The 22,027-nt window shown below is 38.4% G+C and overlaps 1 protein-coding gene across 2 annotated transcripts in view; it reads left to right on the forward strand.

Moving 5' to 3' along the window:
• Positions 1-22,027, forward strand: part of LOC127418727 (band 4.1-like protein 1) — a 49,594-nt gene that overhangs the window by 14,486 nt on the left and 13,081 nt on the right. For both annotated transcript variants that reach the window (XM_051659461.1, XM_051659460.1), the window contains exons 4-13: positions 6,982-7,086; positions 11,000-11,042; positions 11,131-11,206; positions 14,090-14,308; positions 14,488-14,575; positions 15,852-16,004; positions 16,858-16,955; positions 19,042-19,217; positions 19,717-19,919; positions 20,634-20,672. In XM_051659461.1, the coding sequence (XP_051515421.1) occupies positions 6,982-7,086; positions 11,000-11,042; positions 11,131-11,206; positions 14,090-14,308; positions 14,488-14,575; positions 15,852-16,004; positions 16,858-16,955; positions 19,042-19,217; positions 19,717-19,919; positions 20,634-20,672 (1,200 nt within the window). The remainder of the gene's footprint in view (positions 1-6,981; positions 7,087-10,999; positions 11,043-11,130; positions 11,207-14,089; positions 14,309-14,487; positions 14,576-15,851; positions 16,005-16,857; positions 16,956-19,041; positions 19,218-19,716; positions 19,920-20,633; positions 20,673-22,027) is intronic.

Below are 22,027 nucleotides of genomic sequence, written 5' to 3' on the forward strand. Positions count from 1 at the left end.
GTTTCCCAAACTGGGGTACGCGTACCCCTGGGGGTACGTGAGTTGACAATGGGGGTATGTGAATAAAATTCTAAGATTTACGGTTCTTTTAATTCCACCAGTCTAAAATAAAATTCAGACCTAGTTCATGTATTTCTCACTGACAAAAATAATTTTGTGTGCCCTCTAGTGTAGAAACACCAAAATGATTGCGTCATAAAGATCAGAAAAATATTTAATGAAATAGCCCTATCTTTTGCAGTTAAAAAACCAAACACATCTACTCATGCATCGTGCGTCACACAAGTATCTTTTTTCGCCAGCCCAGCACACTGCTAGGTGACGTAGCTTCGTGTTAGCAAGTACAATTGATACTTCACTGTTTTACCAGACTTGCACATGTCAGTCGTCCACGATTTTAGTTTGTCTATTTTTTTTTTTCACAGTTTAAAACATAATTTGTATTTAAGGTTAGTTGCATAGAGTTTTGATTCTGATGGTATAAGTTAATAAGCTTTGATGACAGGAGTTAGACATCTGGTGTGGCCAAATCATTTTCCACATTCACACACAGTAATTTTCACTCACATTTGCTCACACGGTAGAGACCTGTTTTTACATTGTTGCATGATGTTTTTTCAGTAGATGAGCTCAACCTTGCTAACAGTGTCAAATGTGACATAAAAAAGCACCTTGAGCTGACCGCTCAATTGCACAGATACTTACCCGCAATGCTCGATGTCAGCCGGCAATGCTGTACCTGCAATGATGTGCAATTCCAGGCACAGAACCGAATGCTGTTCTTTTTTTTAATTTTTTTTTTATCCCCTTTTCTCCTAATTTGGAATGCCCAATTCCCACTGCCTAGTAGGTCCTCATGGTGGTGCGGTTACTCACCTCAATCTGGGTGGCAGAGGACAAGTCTCAGTTGCCTCCGCTTCTGAGACGGTCAATCCGCGCATCTTATCACGTGGCTCGTTGTCTCCCAACACCTCGGAGACTCCCAACATGTGGAGGCTCATGCTAATCTCCACGATCCAAGCACAACTTACCATGCGCCCCATTGAGAGCGAGAATCACTAATCGCGACCACGAGGAGCTTACCCCATGTGACTCTACCCTCCCTAGCAACCGGGCCAATTTGGTTGCTTAGGAGACCTGGCTGGAGTCACTCAGCACACCCTGGATTTGAACTCACGACTCCAGGGTTGGTAGTCAGCATCAATACTCACTGAGCTACCCAGGCCCCCCCAAATGCTATTCTTGCGTACCACAACGCGATGAGGGGGTAGTTTTCAAGCTATGCAGTTATATCATATCTAGCATACCCATCTCTGTCAGTAAGCCATTTATTCAATATGTATATGATTAATATAACATGTACAAATATAGCATGTTTAATATAAGGGAGTTGTTTTACAAAGATAATTGTGTTAAATATACATATTTTCGAAATACCTTGTGTGAATGTTATCTATGCGTTAGAGAGAGGGTACGTGAAAGGATGTTGAATGTTTGGAGTGGTACGCCACTGTAAAAAGTTTGGGAACCACTGTTATAGGCAAATAAAAGTGCATTAAAATCATTGAAATATTTACAATGTTTGGTTCATTTTATATCACCAACAAAATAATACTGAATATAAAATAATTATTTGACGTATCACCCACCCCTAATATCCAGCCATCACAAAATGTAATTATTATTGACTAGCACAGTTTTTTTTTTCTTTTCTGTGTTGACGTTTTTCCTATTAAAACAGGAAGTTGGGTGGGACATATCGAAGGGCCTCATTTACGTCATAAACATGATTCATGATTTGCTACTTGTTAGTCATTTGCAGATGGTATTAAGGGGAGGGATATTCTCATTCTAGAGAGCATTTGATTGGACAAAAATCTGTATAGTGCAAGATGAGTCATCAATATTTGTAATCCATTTTCCTAGACTGTAAATTTTAAAAGCATACATCTGCTAAAATTTTATTTTTTAGAACATTTAAGAGTATATTAGCATATAGGGGTTTTCAATGCAAATAGGCATAGACTAAAAGCTCAAAACACCAATGTTGATGTCATGGAGACTTCAAGGTGCCACTAAAGGCTAAATTAAAACCAAAATATTAAATCTGATCCTATACAGAATTAGAATATGTATACACATTAGAATAGCTCAAAATTAGCTATATCAATATAATAAAAACTCACAATGATATTCTTGTCATTCATGAACATTTCAATGCCGGAATTTCACAGGCCAGCACTGCAGTTCCATCCTCCTCACCGCAGTGCTCCTGGGAATTACAGCACATGAGATATGAATGCTACTGCGGTCTGGTGGGGGGTGGGACGTTCATTGATGGGTGAAAAACCCTCCCACACTAGTAGCTCTTCAGGGAGTGCCACATACTGCTCTGAGATCAGTGCCATGTCTGCCTGTGTGCCCTGGGGTTCTTCCAGTGTTGTTTCAAAATACGGTTCTTCTCTGGGGTGTTATTCGGAGCCCTCTGCTAGTATGTTCCATCCGTTTGCCATTACTGATGATGCAACACCTACTGAGAGTGACAGACTGTCCAATCTAAAGGTCAAAGGCTGCCAATACTTCCAGTCTTCTACGCTTCACTGAAGGAGGGGGGATGGGAAATCTATAATGGTGACATGTTAGTAGTCCGTGGAGTAAATAATACTACAGCCTTTCAAAAGAGGGTTATGCTCTACTAGGCTTGTGTGTGCATGTGTCATCTTAGCCCTTGGCTTAAAGTGATAGTTCATCCCAATATAAAAAATTATATCATTTTCTGTCGTTGTGTTGTTCAAAACCATGGTTTTCTTTCTTTCGTGGACTATAAAAGGAGATATTTTGCAGAATGTCCAAGCTGATCTTTTCCCTAAAATTAACATGCTTGTGATTCATGAGATCCAAAAAGGACAAAACAGCTCCATAAAAGTATCATAAATACATATAGCCCATACCACTCCTGTCATATATATTCCAAGTCTTCTGAAGTTATAAAATAACCTTATCTGAGGAAAACACCAACAACGTTACTTGCTTAAATAATGCAGGAAAAATCTGTGAATAACACAAAGCTATTATAGTCTTCAGAAGACTTGGAATATAGTGCACTTTTATGTTCATTATTATTATTATTGTTATTATTATTGAGGCTGAACAATATCTGTTATGCCTGAATATTCTTCTAAACTCCTTCTGTGTTCCATGGAAGAAATAGAATCATTTCAAATGACATGAGGGTCAATATGGGTGAACTATCTCTTTCAAATGTGAAAAGAAAGAACAACAGAAGGTTGTTTTGAATACAATTACATTTTTTATTTTTAAAGGTGGCGAGGGAGCCTTTTACTCCACACCTGGGGTAAAAGGCTCTCTCACTTGGGGTAAAAGGACCCCAGGGGGTTTATATTAATATAGTGTAGATACCAGGGCAATAGTTATAGGGCACAATTTGTCAACTTATGCAAATACTTTTGAGACAGCAATATGTTGTTTTTTTTTTTAGTAACAAATTAAGATAATGCTTATTCAGAATAACTACTTCAGAAAAAGGTGCATCATTTATTGTTCATTTCAAACACATTTGACATTTTATTACATTTCAAGTATTCTATAAATAAATGCATCTCCATTGTGCTTGGATCAGTCAATGTGAACCTACTTTGACAATTTTTCATAACAAATCTATTCGCCCCACTTAAGAAAAACATTGTTTTTAATAGGGGACTTTAGCCCCTGCAGCAGGGGGGCTTTTTACCCCAAATACTATCCTTTCACTTATTGGACAGTTATTGAATTTTTTTTATATAATCACCTTGGACAAAACTGAAAATTACAAATGAAAATAAATGTGATAATTTCCAGGATATTCATTAGCTAAATACATTTACAACAATTTTAAAATATTAAATATTAGATAAAATTGCCTCAGAATCAACCTTTAGACATTACACGCAATGATCTCATGGAACAGGAAAATTTTGGAGTTCATAGTGACAAACAGGTGTTTAGGAAAGTGCTGTGGTAGTTTTTGTTGCATTTTAGTGTTTTGGGAGAAAATAAAATCAATGGAGCCTTTTGCTCCGTGGAGCCTTTAGCCCCGTTGTACCCTGTATATACAGTTGAAGTCAGAAGTTTACATACACTTAGGTTGAAGTCATTAAAACATTTTTTTTAACCACTCCACAGATTTAATATTCGCAAACTATAGTTTTGGCAAGTCGTTTAGGACATCTACTTTGTGCATGACACAAGCAATTTTTCCAACAATTGTTTACAGACAGATTGTTTCACTTTTAATTGACTATATCACAATTCCAGTGGGTCAGAAGTTTACATACACTAAGTTAACTGTGCCTTTAAGCAGCTTGGAAAATTCCAGAAAATGATGTCAAGCCTTTAGACAATTAGTTTCTGATAGGCTAATTGGAGTCAATTGGAGGTGTACCTGTGGATGTATTTTAAGGCCTGCCTTCAAACTCAGTGCCTCTTTGCTTGACATAATGGGGAAATCAAAAGAAATCAGCCAAGACCTCAGAAAAAAATATTGTGGACCTCCACAAGTCTGGTTCATCCTTGGGAGCAATTTCCAAATGCCTCAAGGTACCACGTTTGTCTGTACAAACAATAGTACGCAAGTATAAACAACATGGGCCAAAATTCTAGCAACTTATTGTGAGAAGCTTGTGGAAGGCTACCCAAAATGTTCTACACAATTTAAACAATTTAAAGGCAATGCTACCAAATACAAAGTTTATATAAACTTCTTACCCACTAGGAATGTGTTAAAACAAATAAAAGCTGAAATAAATCATTCTCTCTACTATTATCCTGACATTTCACATTCTTAAAATAGTGATCTTAACTGACCTAAGACAGGCAATGTTTTCACGATTAAATTTCAGAACTTGTGAAAAACTGTTTAAATGTATTTGGCTAAGGTGGATGTAAACTTCTGACTTCAGCTGTATATATAATTTGATTCTATTTATTATAATTAAAATAAAAATGAATGCATTTGAGCACACAAAAGTAAATATTAATGCAAATATTAAGATATTAAATCAAAGCACTGTCATGTTACTTTCTAGTGTTTTTCAATTAAAGGAGTAGTTCACCCAAAAATGAAAATTCTCTTATCATTTACTCACCCTCATGCCATCCCAAATGTGTATGACTTTCTTTCATCTGCTGAACTCAAATTCAGGTATTTAGAAGAATTTCCCAGCTCTGTAGGTTCATACAATGCAAGTGAATGGGTGCCAAAATTTTGAAGCTCCAAAAATCACATAAATCAGCATAGAAGTAATCCATAACACTCCAGTGGTTAAATCAAAATCTTCAGAAGTTATATGATATGTGTGGTGTAGAAACAGATCACTTTCACATTCTTCTTGTATTTTTGGTGATTCACATTTTTCATGCATATCACCCCCTACTGGGCAGGGAGAAGAATTTCAAGCAAAAAAGGACTTAAATATTGATCTGTTTCTCACCCACACCTATCATATTGCTTCTGAAAATATGGATTAAAACACTGGAGTCATATGGATTACTTTTATGCTGCTTTTATGTGCTTTTTGGAGCATAACATTTTTGCCACCCATTCACTTGCATTGTATGGACCAAAAGAGTAGAGAAATTCTTCTAAAAATCTTCATTTGTGTTCTGCAGAAGAAAGAAATTCATACACATCTGGGATGGCATGAGGGTGAGTAAATGATGATTAGAGAATTGTCATTTTTGGGTGAACTATCCCTTTAAGTTAACATTGCTAAAAGTTATTTTAATCATTCAGATAAACAGTTATGATAATAAAGAACTAAGTTTGAAGTAAATTAAGACATTTTTTTAATTTATCAACATAATAGATGGCGTCCACTCTATTAGGCTTTATTTTCATTGCAATGCACAATATCTTAATTATTAAACAAAGCTTGTTTAGTAATAATTTTCATTAATTCAATAGCTATCACATAATCAATAATAACAATCCACTTAGTTTGAAAGCCCTAGATGTGAACACAATAAATCTTCATTGCTTCTCAGCACAAACCTTTTGCTGATGGAAGCAAACTGTGAAACACCACCCCAATGGCAACATACTTCTGTGACTCAAAACCCTGAGCAGAAATCAGCACTCAGGGATCTATCATAATTGAGCCCCTCAGTGAAGCACAATGTTTGGGGTAAAAAATATGATACTGCCTTTACATAACAAATACCATAAAAATAATGTGCTTGTGTAAATGACAGGCTCCCTGGCTAACTTAAGAGATTTTTTTATGGTAGAACACCCACTCTCTCTCTCTCTTTAAAAAAAAATGCTTCTGTCATGAGAGGCCAGGGAGACGACACACACAAATAAACTGACACACACATATAACCTCACTACTTCTGTTGCCATGGAAACAGCTGCGCTGTATCCCTGTCGCCGCGGGAAACGGGCTCCCTGGGCGTTGAATGCTCAGTGTTTCTCTCGAAAGGCAAAGCCAGAGCTGGTGTCTCCAGTGTGTTGCATATGCCACGCTTTTGTGCAGAATTGCTGGGTGTGGTCAGAAGGCAGCACAGATGCTTAGCCTTCACTTATTTTCTAGGGGACTCAGATAATAGACACACATATGCAAACATATTCTTATTCATATTCATGCATATTCTTAAGTTATAAGTTAGGACTTTGGCATATGATTAAACTCGGAAGGGGACATGTATTAGGATGACAAAAAGAGTAACTAAACCCTTATTGAGACACAAATGCAAACTATATCAGAGTGTTATTTATCATTTATTTTGCAGATTGTAAAATACTTATGCATTGTACTTTACAATGTTTTAAAGATCCAGTTACAACAGTAAGAATTATTACATGTGATTTATATAAGAAAGTGACATCTTCTACAATGACAATAAATAAATACACACTAAATCAATCCCTTTTTCTTTTTTGTTTTCTCTTTCTCTCTTCCTTTATGTGTGTTTGTGAGACAGAAGCTCTGTAAAGGGCAAGTGTTACTGGATATGGTGTGTGAACATCTTAACCTCTTGGAGAAGGACTACTTTGGCCTATCCTTCAGTGACACAGAGAGCCAAAAGGTCAGAGTTCACCTCTTACATTCTCCCATTGTACTATTTCTCATAGACACTCACAGGCCACTTTATTAGGAACACCTGTACACCTACTTATGCATGTGATTATCTAATAAGCCCATAATGTGGCAGCAGTGTAATGTATAAAATCATGCAGATATTGGTCAGGAGCTTCAGTTAATGTTCACATCAACCATCAGAATGGGGAAAAATGTGATCTCAGTGATTTCGACCGTGGCATGATTGTTGGTGCCAGACGGGCTGGTTTGAGTATTTCTGTAACTGCTCATCTTCTGGGATTTTCACACACACAACATTCTTGAGTGTAAAGAGAATGGAACAAAAAACATCCAGTGAGCGGCAGTTCTGTGGGCAAAAACACCTCTCCACTGTATAATTCACTTGCTATACACTCACCGACCACTTTATTAGGAACACTATGGTCCCAATAAAGTGCCCAACGTGGTCTTCCTCAAGGTTCATTGTGTTGTGAATCCTGAGATGCTATTCTGCTCACTGCAATTGTACAGAAGGGTTATCCGAGTTACTGCCTTTCTGTCAGCTCAAACCAGTCTGTCCATTCTCCGTTGACCTCTCTCATCAACAAGGCATTTTCGTCCACAGAACTGCCGCTCACTGGATGTTTTTTTATTTTTGGCACCATTCTGAGTAAATTCTAGAGACTGTTGTGCATGAAAATCCCAGGAGATCAGCAGTTACAGAAATACTCAAACCAGCACGTCTGGCACCAACAATCATGCCACGGTTGAAATCACTGAGATCACATCTTTTTAGGGTTGATGTGAACATTAACTGAAGCTCCTTACCCGTATCTGCAGATTTTATGCATTGCATTGCTGCCACACGATTGGCTGATTAGATAATTGCATGAATAAATGGGTGTACAGGTGTACCTAATAAAGTGGTCAGTGAGAGTAGAATAATTTATTGATTGTCATGGTTAAAGTGTAATCACATGCAAATGTCCTAAGCAAACCTCATATGTTTCCTTTCATTTGTAACCAGGCAACAGGGTATATTGCATGCAATTTGCATGATCTTGTCTTAACAAGAGCATCTTTTGTTTACCATGTATACCCACTGCAACAACCTCTCTATATAAAATGCATTACTATCTCTGTCGTGCACATAAATGGATTGAGACAATGTGGTTATTAAGCTGCTTTGAGAGTCCCTGTGCCTAGGACTCAGTTGTTAGAGGCAGCATTTGATTGATGGAAGTGATCTCTGGCTCGGAGGGACTCCCAGATCTGATTTAGCCGCAAGGACCCTGCCTTCACCATCATGGCTCATGATGGCTCTTCGGCTCTAGTTCCACTTAGCTATTTTGCCCAGCGGAGACCCTTGTGCATGCTGCCAATATCAGCACGGTTCCCACCCGGCCCAGCAAACCTGATTGACTGCAGTTTGAAATGTGAATGATTTTCTTCTGAAAACCACATGTATCAAGCACAGGGCACGAGACCTGCAGAGAGCACAAGGTTTGTAAGACACACTTGTGCAAGGCAGTAATGGATCTATGAACAGAAAAGGAACATTTTTTCAAATGGAGAAAATTTATGTTAGAGTATGAAGTCATTTGCAGGTTCGATGGGCAGATACAAGTAACCAGCAGCCTTTAAAGATGAAGTGTGTAACTTTTTCAGTGTTAAAGTACTTTCTTCTTTCCCTGTTTGATATGCAGAGACAACTATACAGGTGCATCTCAATAAATTAGAATGTCGTGGAAAAGTTCATTTATTTCAGTAATTCAACTCAAATTGTGAAACTCGTGTATTAAATAAATTCAATGCATACAGACTGAAGTAGTTTAAGTCTTTGGTTCTTTAAATTGTGATGATTTTGGCTCACATTTAACAAAAACCCACCAATTCACTATCTCAAAAAATTAGAATACATCAGAAGACCAATAAAAAATTTTTTAGTGAATTGTTGGCCGTCTGGAAAGTATGTTCATTTATTGTATATGTACTCAATACTTGGTAGGGGCTCCTTTTGCTTTAATTACTGCCTCAATTCGGCGTGGCATGGAGGTGATCAGTTTGTGGCACTGCTGAAGTGGTATGGAAGCCCAGGTTTCTTTGACAGTGGCCTTCAGCTCATCTGCATTTTTTTGTCTCTTGTTTCTTATTTTCCTCTTGACAATACCCCATAGATTCTCTATGGGGTTCAGGTCTGGTGAGTTTGCTGGCCAGTCAAGCACACCAACACCATGGTCATTTAACCAACTTTTGGTGCTTTTGGCAGTGTGGGCAGGTGCCAAATCCTGCTGGAAAATGAAATCAGCATCTTTAAAAAGCTGGTCAGCAGAAGGAAGCATGAAGTGCTCCAAAATTTCTTGGTAAACAGGTGCAGTGACTTTGGTTTTCAAAAAACACAATGGACCAACACCAGCAGATTACATTGCACCCCAAATCATCACAGACTGTGGAAACTTAACACTGGACTTCAAGCAACTTGGGCTATGAGCTTCTCCACCCTTCCTCCAGACTCTAGGACCTTGGTTTCCAAATGAAATACAAAACTTGCTCTCATCTGAAAAGAGGACTTTGGACCACTGGGCAACAGTCCAGTTCTTCTCCTTAGCCCAGGTAAGACGCCTCTGACGTTGTCTGTGGTTCAGGAGTGGCTTGACAAGAGGAATACGACAACTGTAGCCAAATTCCTTGACATGTCTGTGTGTGGTGGCTCTTGATGCCTTGACCCCAGCCTCAGTCCATTCCTTGTGAAGTTCACCCAAATTCTTGAATCAATTTTGCTTGACAATCCTCATAAGGCTGCGGTTCTCTCGGTTGGTTGTGCATCTTTTTCTTCACACTTTTTCCTTCCACTCAACTTTCTGTTAACATGCTTGGATACAGCACTCTGTGAACAGCCAGCTTCTTTGGCAATGAATGTTTGTGGCTTACCCTCCTTGTGAAGGGTGTCAATGATTGTCTTCTGGACAACTGTCAGATCAGCAGTCTTCCCCATGATTGTGTAGCCTAGTGAACCAAACTGAGAGACCATTTTGAAGGCTCAGGAAACCTTTGCAGGTGTTTTGAGTTGATTAGCTGATTGGCATGTCACCATATTCTAATTTTTTGAGATAGTGAATTGGTGGGTTTTTGTTAAATGTGAGCCAAAATCATCACAATTAAAAGAACCAAAGACTTAAACTACTTAAGTCTGTGTGCATTGAATTTATTTAATACACGAGTTTCACAATTTGAGTTGAATTACTGAAATAAATGAACTTTTCCACGACATTCTAATCTATTGAGATGCACCTGTAAGTAAGCCATTCGTAGGTTGATTTCCTCGAAAACAGTAAACACTGTGAGGCCCGTCCAGCAATGCATGGTCTTTTCAACAGGGCTGTGTCATATATTTTCTGTCATATAGTTCATATAATTATATGTAAAATTAGCACCAGGACCTAAAAGAGAAACACAATTTCGTTCCTCCATGTACGCACATGATTGAATGACAATAAGAGCTGGTTTGACTTGACCTCTGTAAAGTTTTGAAGGAACCGGACAATTTGAGAGTCAGAACCGTTAGTAAATATGGTTGAGTGAATGCAGCTTATTTATCGGTGGTACAAGTAATATACGAGTCATGGTTCTGTGAGATGTGAATGAGGCAATTCTATTCATCTCATCTGGACTGAGGTGAGCTGGCATTAAGCGTTTTCCAGTGTCACCAGGCTTTGGGTGACCTTACTGGAGTGCAGTGTGCCGGAGATTACATTTATCTACTCTTTTATTGTTCCTGTGGCTCTGGAATATTAATGAACTGACCATTTTACAGAATATGTATGAGGTGACTGCTCTTGCGGTTGGCACCAGAGACGCCACTGCGCCATTTGCTTATCAATGTGCCCTGTGAAAGAGGAATTTTTTGTTCCCTTTTTCAGAATTGGCTGGATCCTTCAAAAGAGATCAAGAAACAAATGCGAGGTAAGTGTAAGAAAATAAGATACTCTGGCTTTGTAACCTTGGTGGCATGAATGCACTGAATGTGAATTTGTGTCTTGTTTGTTTTAAGTGGGTCCTTGGCATTTCTCCTTTGCTGTCAAGTTCTATCCTCCTGATCCCTCTCAGCTGATTGAAGACATCACACGGTAATTTTCTTGTTTACACCTGTGTTATAATAGTTTTGGATTTTTTATTTAGTTTTTATTTCTATTTTATATTAAATTTGTTTAAATTTAGTTTAGTTTTTGGGAGTTTTCACACTGATAGTTTCAGTTTAGTTTTCATTTTCTCAGCGTTTTCTAGTTTCAGTTTAGTTTGTTTTAATTTAAGTTCTAGTATTTTTTGGCTGCCAAAGCTAAAGTGGCAGGGCAGTCTTGTGTTACCTCTATCTAATGGCATTTTCATGTTTAATTAAGGTAGATTGTAAATGTCCAAATTTTATAATACAGCATAGGGTGAAGATGGGTAAAGTGGGACAGTTAAGTATGACCCCTACTGTGTCCATATGTACTTCTTTAAATGGTTAAAATCATTACTAAACTAATCTTTGAGAAGTTTAACTAATGTTAAAGAGGTTTATGCTTAAAAAAAGAAAACACTATTAACCAATGGGGTAAGAAAAATAAACTTAATTTCAAAGTTAATCAAGTTTATTGTTCTAACACTATTGGCAATTTTTTCTTTCTTTCATAGAATTCACTACATTTGGTTAGATTTCTCAAAAAAACAAGACTTATTGGGGCCTGGGTAGCTCAGCAAGTATAGACACTAACTACACCCCTGGAGTCGTAAGTTTGAATCCATGGCATGCTGAGTGACTCCAGCCAGGTCTCCTAAGCAACCAAATTGGCCCGGTTGCTAGGGAGGGTAGAGTCACAGGGGATAACCTCCTCGTGGTCACTATAATGTGGTTCGCTCTCGGTGGGGGCGTGTGGTGAGTTGTGCGTGGATGCCTCCACACGCGCTATGTCTCTGCGGTAACGTGCTCAACAAGCCACGTGATAAGATGCGCGGATTGATGGTCTCGGACGCGGAGGCAACTGAGATTCGTCCTCCACCACCCGGATTGAGTCACTACGCCACCACGAGGACTTAGAGCGCATTGGGAATTGGGCGTGCAAAATTGGGGAGAAAAGGGGAGAAAAACAAAAACAAGACTTATTATCTAATGTCATTTCAGTTCTCAAGTAAATATATCTTGTTTGTAAATATATTTTTACTGGAAAACAAGACAAAAATACTGATTAAGAAAATGATTTTTGCAGTGTAACATAAAGGCAGTTTACATGCATTCATATTAGGCTTGATTTTCTAGGATCAATACACTTCAATCACTTATTGTAGTACAATGTCTAGTGCTGCATGATAACGTGCTAAATGCACAGCCACTTTAGGCATATTACAGTGTTGTTAAGCTGGCATCACACTAGCAGACTCCAAACAACTCGATTTTGGCAGATTTTGGCGATTGTTTTGCTGAGTTCTCGTTCTCTTCAGTCAGTATGACACACTTGCAGATTAAGAATGGTGTAGGGGTGACAAACATACCAACTCACCACAACTCTCTCTCTCTGATTCCGTCATGTGGAGCTTGCTGAAATAACAACACGAAGACTGTGTGAGCATAAACAATTGTAATAGAGTGAATTAGGACATTTTTAGACCTGTAGCTTCCTTGATTTGTTCCAAAACAGGGGCTAAAATAGTTACAATGTAGCATTTTCTTCATGTTTTGGTTTACAAAACTGTAACATTTCCGTTGTTTATTTGTATCTGTCATTAGTTGCTTTTGCATTATTTCTACATTGAAAATTACCTGCTCTCATGGTCACAGAGCTCTTTCTCTCTCCCTCCCGCGCCCGCACACACATACACACACAGAGTGAAGCCACGTATACCTGTGTCTGTTCTGACACTATCCAAAAGAGAGAAGCGATCATGAAGATCGATATATATTTAATATAGCTGCTAAAAGGCTATATCCGCGATATTTTGATGATGAATTACAGTGACAAGCTGACCTTCTCCATCCAGGAGGTTTTGGACTGATTGTTTTGGTGCGGATCCGAGCGTCATTGCCATGCTCATATATGCCTATACGAACCGAACCAAGGGAGAAAATGCACAATGTTTCGAAACAAACACTCCAAACAAGCCAGTTGTGCAATTCATGGAGTGACTTTACCTCGTGAAAGTGCGTGATTGTGTACCGTAGAGTGTGTATGTCCATATGCAGCTTTCAGAAATAAATTACTTTCAATAAAAACAGACTGTTGTGTCTCCGCTTTCTGATGTCATTTAAAAAAATGCTTGGTGACAGAATCACTTTGGATTACAATCAGTGTTTGTGATAATATGCAGTTGAGTGCAATGAAAACATTTAGATCAGCTTGACATCTTGTTAGGTCTTCAGTAAAAGAAGAAGCTCATTGGTCATTTGACGAGAACATAAGACACCGCCTTGGCAACAGAATGATTTTTTTCAAGCAAGCTGGACGTGTTTTTTCAGTTTTTGAAGCCATTAACTCAGCAGGGAGTCCCGATGGTCAAGTGATTAATAACCTCCCGCTGACAGACGCTAATGTGCGCTTTGTCTCTCTCTCCTTTTGGCCGGTGATTATGTTAAAGAAGCTCACACCTGAAAATCACTGGAAAAATCTTTACTGTCCTTTGTTGGACATTATCTTAAGTGGTTCTAGATCTGGGATGGTAAACTAAAATTTGCAGGTTTTAACCCCCAAATGGAGTTCCTTGACCTCTAACTATTATGCCCTTGGGGAATGCAGGTGGATTGTCCCTGTTCCTTAACATGGTGATGTTGTGTGAAAACAAATTCCATCAAGACTGGTCGTAAGGCTATCAATCTCTTCTGAAAGATCATCTATTCTGATTTTTTTAATGTACAACAGATATGATAAATAATGGCAAGTTAGCACAAGGTGGTATAAATAGATTAAAGATTTGTGATCCCACACAAAATTTGGTTGTCATTGATCAGCTTTGGTGTGTGTGTGTGTATATGTGTACAGGTATTACCTGTGTCTGCAGCTGAGGGAGGACATATTGTCAGGTCGTTTACCCTGCTCGTTCGTCACTCACGCTCTGCTGGGCTCCTACGCTGTTCAGGCTGAGCTTGGAGACTATGACCCAGAGGAACACGGGCCAGATTACATCAGTGAGTTCCGCTTTGCCCCCAATCAGACCCGTGAGCTGGAGGAGAGGGTGGTGGAGCTTCACCGCACCTACAGGTGAGTGGAGTTCTCCTGCATAGGGAGTAGTAATTAGCCAACAGATACGGGTCAAAAGCACTCAAACAGCTGAAATATACTGTACAGCAACATCTATTATAAATATGAAACTGTTACATTGGCATAATATTTACATTTTTCTTTATCGTTGTAATCTAATAATGATGAACTGTACTCAGGGGCATGAGTCCTGCAGAAGCTGAGATCAACTTCCTGGAGAATGCCAAGAAGCTCTCCATGTATGGTGTTGATCTCCACCATGCAAAGGTGCGAGTCTGTTCCTGTGGTAAACAGTGGTAAAGACATTATTCAAGTGTCCATGTTTACAGTATATGGTACAGAATAAACTGAGGGGCAGATTCATGAAGAATGAATTGCGGAGTGTAAAAGCGCAGTTTTTTTTTTTGGAGCACGTGGTCTCTGCGCTGGTTTAGTGCCCAATTCGAGAAGGGTATAGCTGCATACAGAGGTCCAAAAAGGGGCGGGAGCTCCAAATCGTCAGCAAAGATATAGGGAGCCCCTTACCTAACCCTTTCCCTAACCCTAAATGTCTGTGAAGGTGTGGCCCCCTTTTGGAGTTGGCACAACCCCCTTCTGAAGAAACCACGCCCTATTTGGAGATTCCGGCCCCATTTGGAGATCTCTGGCCTGCAGCTATACCTACTTTGCCAGTTCACTAATGAAATTATGCATATCAGGCAATGGCGCAAACGCGCCTACAAAATAGCTGCTGAGTGCAATTTGCATGTGCAATTCTGATCTTAGCAGAGAATGCCACAGACCACCGTATTTGACACACCCTGCCGGGACTGTACAGCATCACTGTGATCCAAACACCAAAATCATCTCTTAAACAAGCAGAAAGTGCTTGACACTGCACAGGATATATGCCAGGTTACAATGCTCTTCTCCATCATTTGATGATTACCTGATTTATTACTGCTGATATGATCAGTTGAAAATGTTCACAAACTACTTTCATTTGACTGTAATAGCGTGATCTGAATTGCGGCAGGCAATTTTTTGTGAATGAAGCACAACCTACAATGAGCCTAATTTACATAGAAAGGAGGCATGCTTGCATCGAAAGGAATGACAATGACTTAATTTAAATAATCGCAAATACTTCATTTTAAGACGCAGTGCAATTTCAGTGGTGATTGTGCCTGCTAAAATAGATTGTGGTTGGTTAGTGAATAAGATGCAGGTTTTTGCACTGAAATACCACAAGCAAAAGTGGCGCAAGTGTTTAGTAAATCTGCCCCTGAATGTTTAGTATGTCATTGAGAGTCTGAAACTTAATTACTGTTCACCCAAAAAATGAAACTTATGTTCTCATGTCATTCCAATCCCAATCTTTCTTGACTTTCCTTCTTCCATTGAACACAAAAGGATATCATAGACAGAATGTTTAAACTGCTTTTTTTCTCCATGCAGCAAAAGCGTTTTGTAATTTATATGTCAATAAGGACAAAATAGAAATTCTCTAAACTTAAATTAGTATCTGTATTTGTCTGTATTTGCATGTATTTTTGTTTTAAAGGACTCTGAAGGCATTGACATCATGCTGGGGGTGTGTGCCAGTGGCCTTTTGATCTATAGAGATCGGCTGCGTATCAACCGTTTTGCCTGGCCTAAGATCCTTAAAATATCCTACAAGAGAAGCAACTTCTACATCAAGATCCGCCCTGGAGAGGTAGAGAAAAAGGTCTTTTGAGATTTTCCAGGTTTTTCTTGTTAGATGTTGCTTGTTAGTGCACGTTCAAGCACTTGCTAGATAAGGCTGTCACACTGAGACTAATGCTGTGGCCGAGAAATTAGGCGGATAATCTGCATGTTGTGATTTTATTAGAAAAGAATGGAACGTATTCAGAGTATTTGGAATCACTAACCAAGCTTTCAAAATACCCAGTCCTCCTGTGCCTAGTGGGCAGAGAGAAATAGAGAGAAAAGGAGAGAGAAAGAGATAAGCTAAAACTGAATAGCGATGGCATTGGGAAAAGTTCAAGCCAGAGAGAGGGAAGAAAGAGAAGGGAAAATAGAAAATAGCAGAGGTCTTTACTAAGTGTTATGGATTCTGCAGTCTGCATTTACGGGGGTTGCTTTCTCTGATTTTCCTCTCACAATGGAATTCTCTGTAGTAGCACAAAAGCCTGGCAGCTTCCTTGACTCTTGCCTATTATGTGTCAGGGCCAGATATGAATGCGTAACAATATTTCAATGCCTTTATTCAAAATACCTCATTGTTCAGCATCTTATCAACACAACGGGCATGCTTCTGTGGGTTTTGGGCATTTACATATTAATATTTACACTCATTCTTATTCAGTTTCTCTCAAGCCATGCAGCATTCTTTAAAAATCATGTTTACATGCTACTTGGCTAAATTTAAAGGCACACAGAATTGTGTCCTGTTGTTTGATATTTTAAGCTGCATGCAGATTTTACACCTTGTCCAGTATCTTGTCAAGTAACACGCTACCACTCTGCTTTCCCTTCACACCCCTCAATTCCTCCCCATCACACGACCACACTCCCCTGCACCCCAGTATGAGCAGTTTGAGAGCACTATTGGCTTCAAGCTACCCAACCACCGTGCCTCTAAGCGCTTGTGGAAAGTCTGCATTGAACACCACACCTTTTTCAGGTATGCGTTCACTGTCACACCAATCCTGCCACACCACTGGGCACAGTCTTTTTAAATGTAATATGTATCGGCAGCTCCTATTACAGTATCTTTAGTGAACCTCAGATGTGGGAAACTTGTATGAAAGATGTTCTATTCCAGTTCTTGGGGCCAAAGTTTACCATGTTTAATTCGATTTTTAATAAAACAATTCTTTATAATTTATACTGCTTTTTTAAATATGGTAAAAGCTTGATTATTGTGTGTTTAAAATGAAGGTTTTTTTTTTTCTATTTTCGTTAAATAAAATAGAACTGCCTGGTTCTTGGACCAACAGGTCTTGGGTTTAAGTCTTGGTATTAGGGGGTCTGGTATTGGACTGGGTCATGGAGGGTATAGTCTTGACTCCAACTCAGTTCACTAATGGCATTTAACATGATTTGCAAATCCTAGTAAGTTTGAGAGCCTTGATTTTTTAAACTGCGGTCAGAAGGCAGGTAGAAAACAGATACACTGTCAACCTAATACAAAATAAATATTTTCCAGATACTATTTTAATAATTTGCTTAATTTGCTGGTGTAAGAACAATGAAAATCTAAAAGCTAATTTTTGAATCTTGCAAACAACATGTTGGGCCCTTTTTTAAGAGCGCTAAGCGCAGCGCTATGCTTTAAGTCATATTCGCAAAGTCAGTGGGCATTGCCATGAAGTTTTGGTATTTTTGTGCAAGCATGCACTAAGTCTAGGCACAAGTGGGTTTGGCGAAATTGTGTGCATAAAGCGTTAATGGGCTGGGTCAAGTGCAATTTAATTCTGAGGTTTTGCTCTGGTTATTGCAGTGTCTGCATCCTTTTATATAGTTCATTCCCTGTCAAACACCAGCGATATAAAACCAAGACAGCACATTCATAAGAAGTTGGTAGTGTAAACGGACAGTATGCAATGAATTAGAAGAATAGAAATATGGACTTATGTTCTTTTGTGCATTAACTGTTCCTTGTTAAATGTCACATATTTCAATGACAGTGACACACTCCTTTTATACGCATGGAAAATGTAATTCTTGTCAGGATTTGGATGTTTGCTCTGTTAAATTTAAGATAATTTATAAGTATTATTAATCATTTTCATCTACTGACATACAAATCATGGCTACATTTAGTTTAAAATGACACTTTAATGGAAATATAATCAAAATTAAGAAGTGGTCAAAAAAATCATACCAAATCCAAATATTTTACCCTCTCCAACTTCTTCCAACGACCCCTTTTGCAGACTAAAAATCACTCTAAAAAAGCAGGTGGAAAAATACCAATATAACTTAGATCATAAGTACAATTGTAAATATAGCCTAAACAAAATAATAATAATTGCAAAAAATAAACCATGACTGCAATAAAGTTTAACAAAAATCTCATACATTTTTGTTTCATAAAAGGGCTACAACAGGCACATTATTTGATGTTCCACATTATTGAGTTTGGACTTTATAACCACCTGCTTGTAATCTCCAAACTACAAATGCAGGAACTGAGTTTAGACTTTAAGCTGAAAACAGACATGCTGCTGAAATGTCTTAGTGCAGTGGCCCATTTCTCAGGAAAATAAAAAAAATTGCACTTTGCACCACTTCATTATCATACAGTACACCCATAGTTTGCATGCATACACCCACAGATAGCGCAAACTCTCCCAACCACGCCTACTTGCGCTTTGTGCTGGCACAAAATTTGAGCTTAGAATTAGTGCTGCTCTCACAAAAATTGGATAAGATGTAGTGCACAGTGGTTGTGCGTAAAGCTGCACTTAGCGCTGCCACAAATATATAGACCTGTGACTTTATTATAGCTACTTAATATTTTTCTGATATGGTGTAAATGGTTCTTATGATATATGAAATATATAGCCCACATTTAGCTGCCTTCATAATTGTGCAAGGGGGTCCCTTCCAAGGGTATCATCATATTTGGGGGTCATTGGCATCAAACTATTGAAAACCTCTGTTATGATGTACAATCCACTCTCATTTTGTTGATACTTTTGGTCACATGGGTTTTTTGAAAAAAAAAAAAAAAAAAAAATCTTCTTTGTGATTTTCTCCTTTAGATTGGTCTCTCCTGAGCCTCCACCCAAAGGTTTTCTTGTGATTGGCTCAAAGTTTCGTTACAGCGGGCGGACCCAAGCCCAGACTCGTCAAGCCAGTGCTTTAATTGACAGGCCAGCTCCTCAGTTTGAACGATCGGTCAGTAGGAGGTACCTGCTGTCCCGCAGCATAGATGGAGGTAAGAACCAGTATTTCTCTTATAAAAGGACTATAACAAAAGGATTTCCCAAAATAGGGCTTAAGTCAGTTAATATCCTTTCATCAAATAAATCTTCAATTTAACCTTCAAAAGGGTTCCAACCCCTTCTAGGTGCATAGAAATTTTCATGACTTTTCTATAGTACTACTTTTCAGATTTTATTAATTTCTGTGACTTTACCAACACTGGAAAAGCCCATTTTAAAATTCACTGACAATTTCAGGTTTTTCATGACGATGATAGCCCTGCTACAAATTCGCAAACATGTAATATTTGTAAAATGTCTTTCTGGGGTTTTTAATTCACTATGCAATCGCAGAGTGCATGCCTAAAACATTCTCTTGTTTATTCTAACTATTCACAGATTCGCTTTATGTTTAGAAAAACTCTATTGTCAACTCAGTACTTCTAGACTGCTATCTTAAACTTGAAAAATACAGTGGAGGAATAGTCCAGCGGAAGTATGTATCTCTTTCAGAATCTGCTTTAGGAGACACTATGGACCAACTCTCCCAGCACACCTCTTGTGAGCCTGTGCACAGTCTTCCCAGAGATGAACTGGACCAGGACTACCTGGAGGCCTGTCTGGATCAGGACTTGGACCAAGATCAGGTTTACGAACAAGCTGAATATGAGCGTCTAGAGAGTGACTTCACTCCTTCTAAGACTGTGGAGCTCAAGGTTCTGTGCACACAACAGTCTTTAGTTTTAATAGTTTCAATATTCGGTTTTTGGGTCATTATAATTAATGAATTACATATAATTAATGAATAGAATTACATAGATAAATGTACTTTTCTTGTCCTTAAATTATAAATGCATTGAAGTGATCCATTATATTCTCTTAGAAAAGGAAAGAACTATCTATAAAACAGATTTAAGTCAAGATTGGGCCGTTTAGATAAAGAAAATCCCCTGCCCCCTCTGTACAATTTCTTGCAGTTCAAGTTCTGTTGAATGCCCTTGAAATCTAGATGGAAACATTTAAATGTTATTCCTAGCAGATTAGAACAGCTAGTTGCAAGAGTTCCAGTCACATTATGTTAACATCTGACTAACAATCCCCTCACCACCACTTCTGATTCAAACAGTAATCTACCTCCCTACCTTTCCCTACCTCTACCTTTTCTGTGCCTGTCTGTTTCAGTCTCTTTATCTCTAACTTTCTATGTTTTGGTCTTAAATATATATTTTTATGCCTGCTTGTTTTCTTAACATCTCTTTTGAATTCGACTTTCCTCCCTCTAACGTCTACAAATCTGTCCTGTACTCTCAGCTTCCAACCCCCTGTCTGCTCATTTTCTTAATCTAATACAGATTTTGCACTGTCCTCCCTGCTAACCCTTCACTGCTGTTCTCTAACTATTGCTTATTTCTTCATCCTCTCACGGACAGAGGGAGGAGGCCGGCTCTCCTGTAGACTCTAAGACAGAGGTATTTTTGGAGTGACGTATCTATCTGTGTCTAATTGTCTGTCTGTCATTGTCTCAACTGCACTCTGAATCTGCATACACACTGCTAGCATGGCTTTAGAGTGCCTAAAATGAAATAGCAGTGTGATTGCTTGCCACAATGCAGACCATGTATTTTTACAACCTTTATAGATTTTTTCTTGACACCCAAATGAGACTGTTGTTATTATGTAATTGTAATAGTAATTTTGTTGAACCTAAAAGCTACTCTTTTATTATACAATAAAAATGAAAAGTGAAAAGACTATAGGCGCCAAAAGGTCTAAAGCTCAGAAGGGAAAAATACTCAACATAAAAGGAGCTTATACAACTCTTGCACTATATTCCAAGACTTTTGAAATAATAGAATAGTATTGTGTAAGTAACAGATCAAAATGCAGAATTTATTAATGAAAAAACTGTTCCCTCCGCATATTCAAATTTGGCATATTCAAATTTTAACCAAATTACAAGAATGGTTAGAAAACATGAGAAAACCAATGGAACTTGTTATCTTTGATGTCAAACCTGGTGCGATGCCTCTTCAAATGCAAAGTTTGAATATGCATAATGAGTGCAAATGAGACTTGAGAACTGCAGTAGAGGGGACGTTTTTTGGTGAGTTAAAACTAGGGATAGACCGATATAATCAGTGCCGATAGTTGCTTTTAGGAACTATATTTATCTGCAAAAATCTATGGCGATTGTTGCCTATAGTTTTTTCATCATTTCAAAATAAGAGTCCCAGGTATGTTTTGGGCTTGTTATACTTAAGGGGGGGCGGGGGATTGGGGGGGGGGGGGGGTAAGGGAAGAATAAATAATGTTTTCGACCTTAGTTATTGGTATCGGCAAAATCCACTATTGGTCGACCTATAGTTATGACTTACAATTTGGTCTTTGACACAAGACTTTGCTATAGTTTGTACTCTGTGGCTTCAGAAGACTTGGAATATAATGCAATATAATTAACTTCTGTGCTGTATCACCTACTTAATGCTAAATGGTACTTTTTGTCCATTTTGGAGCTTGACAGCCTCTCATCGCTGTATTCTTTCATTGTATGGAAAAGAGCAGGTTAGATAGTCTGCATAAATTACTCCAAAGTAAGTACTGTAATTAAAAAATACAGTAAGAAGTAAGAAATACAGGCTTGGAAAAATAATATTTTGAATGATGCATTTACATTTTTGGGTGAACTAACCCAGAAATTGAACACCACACCATATTTAAGAAACATATTATTTTCATCTGCATAACCTTGATGTTCATTATTCTGATCTGCACAGTAGAAGCTCTTTGTAATCTTATGTAGGGAAGTAGTTCAGAGATCAGAGGT

The sequence above is a fragment of the Myxocyprinus asiaticus genome, chromosome 28 (assembly GCF_019703515.2).
Source record: "Myxocyprinus asiaticus isolate MX2 ecotype Aquarium Trade chromosome 28, UBuf_Myxa_2, whole genome shotgun sequence".
NCBI classification, from domain to species: domain Eukaryota; kingdom Metazoa; phylum Chordata; class Actinopteri; order Cypriniformes; family Catostomidae; genus Myxocyprinus; species Myxocyprinus asiaticus.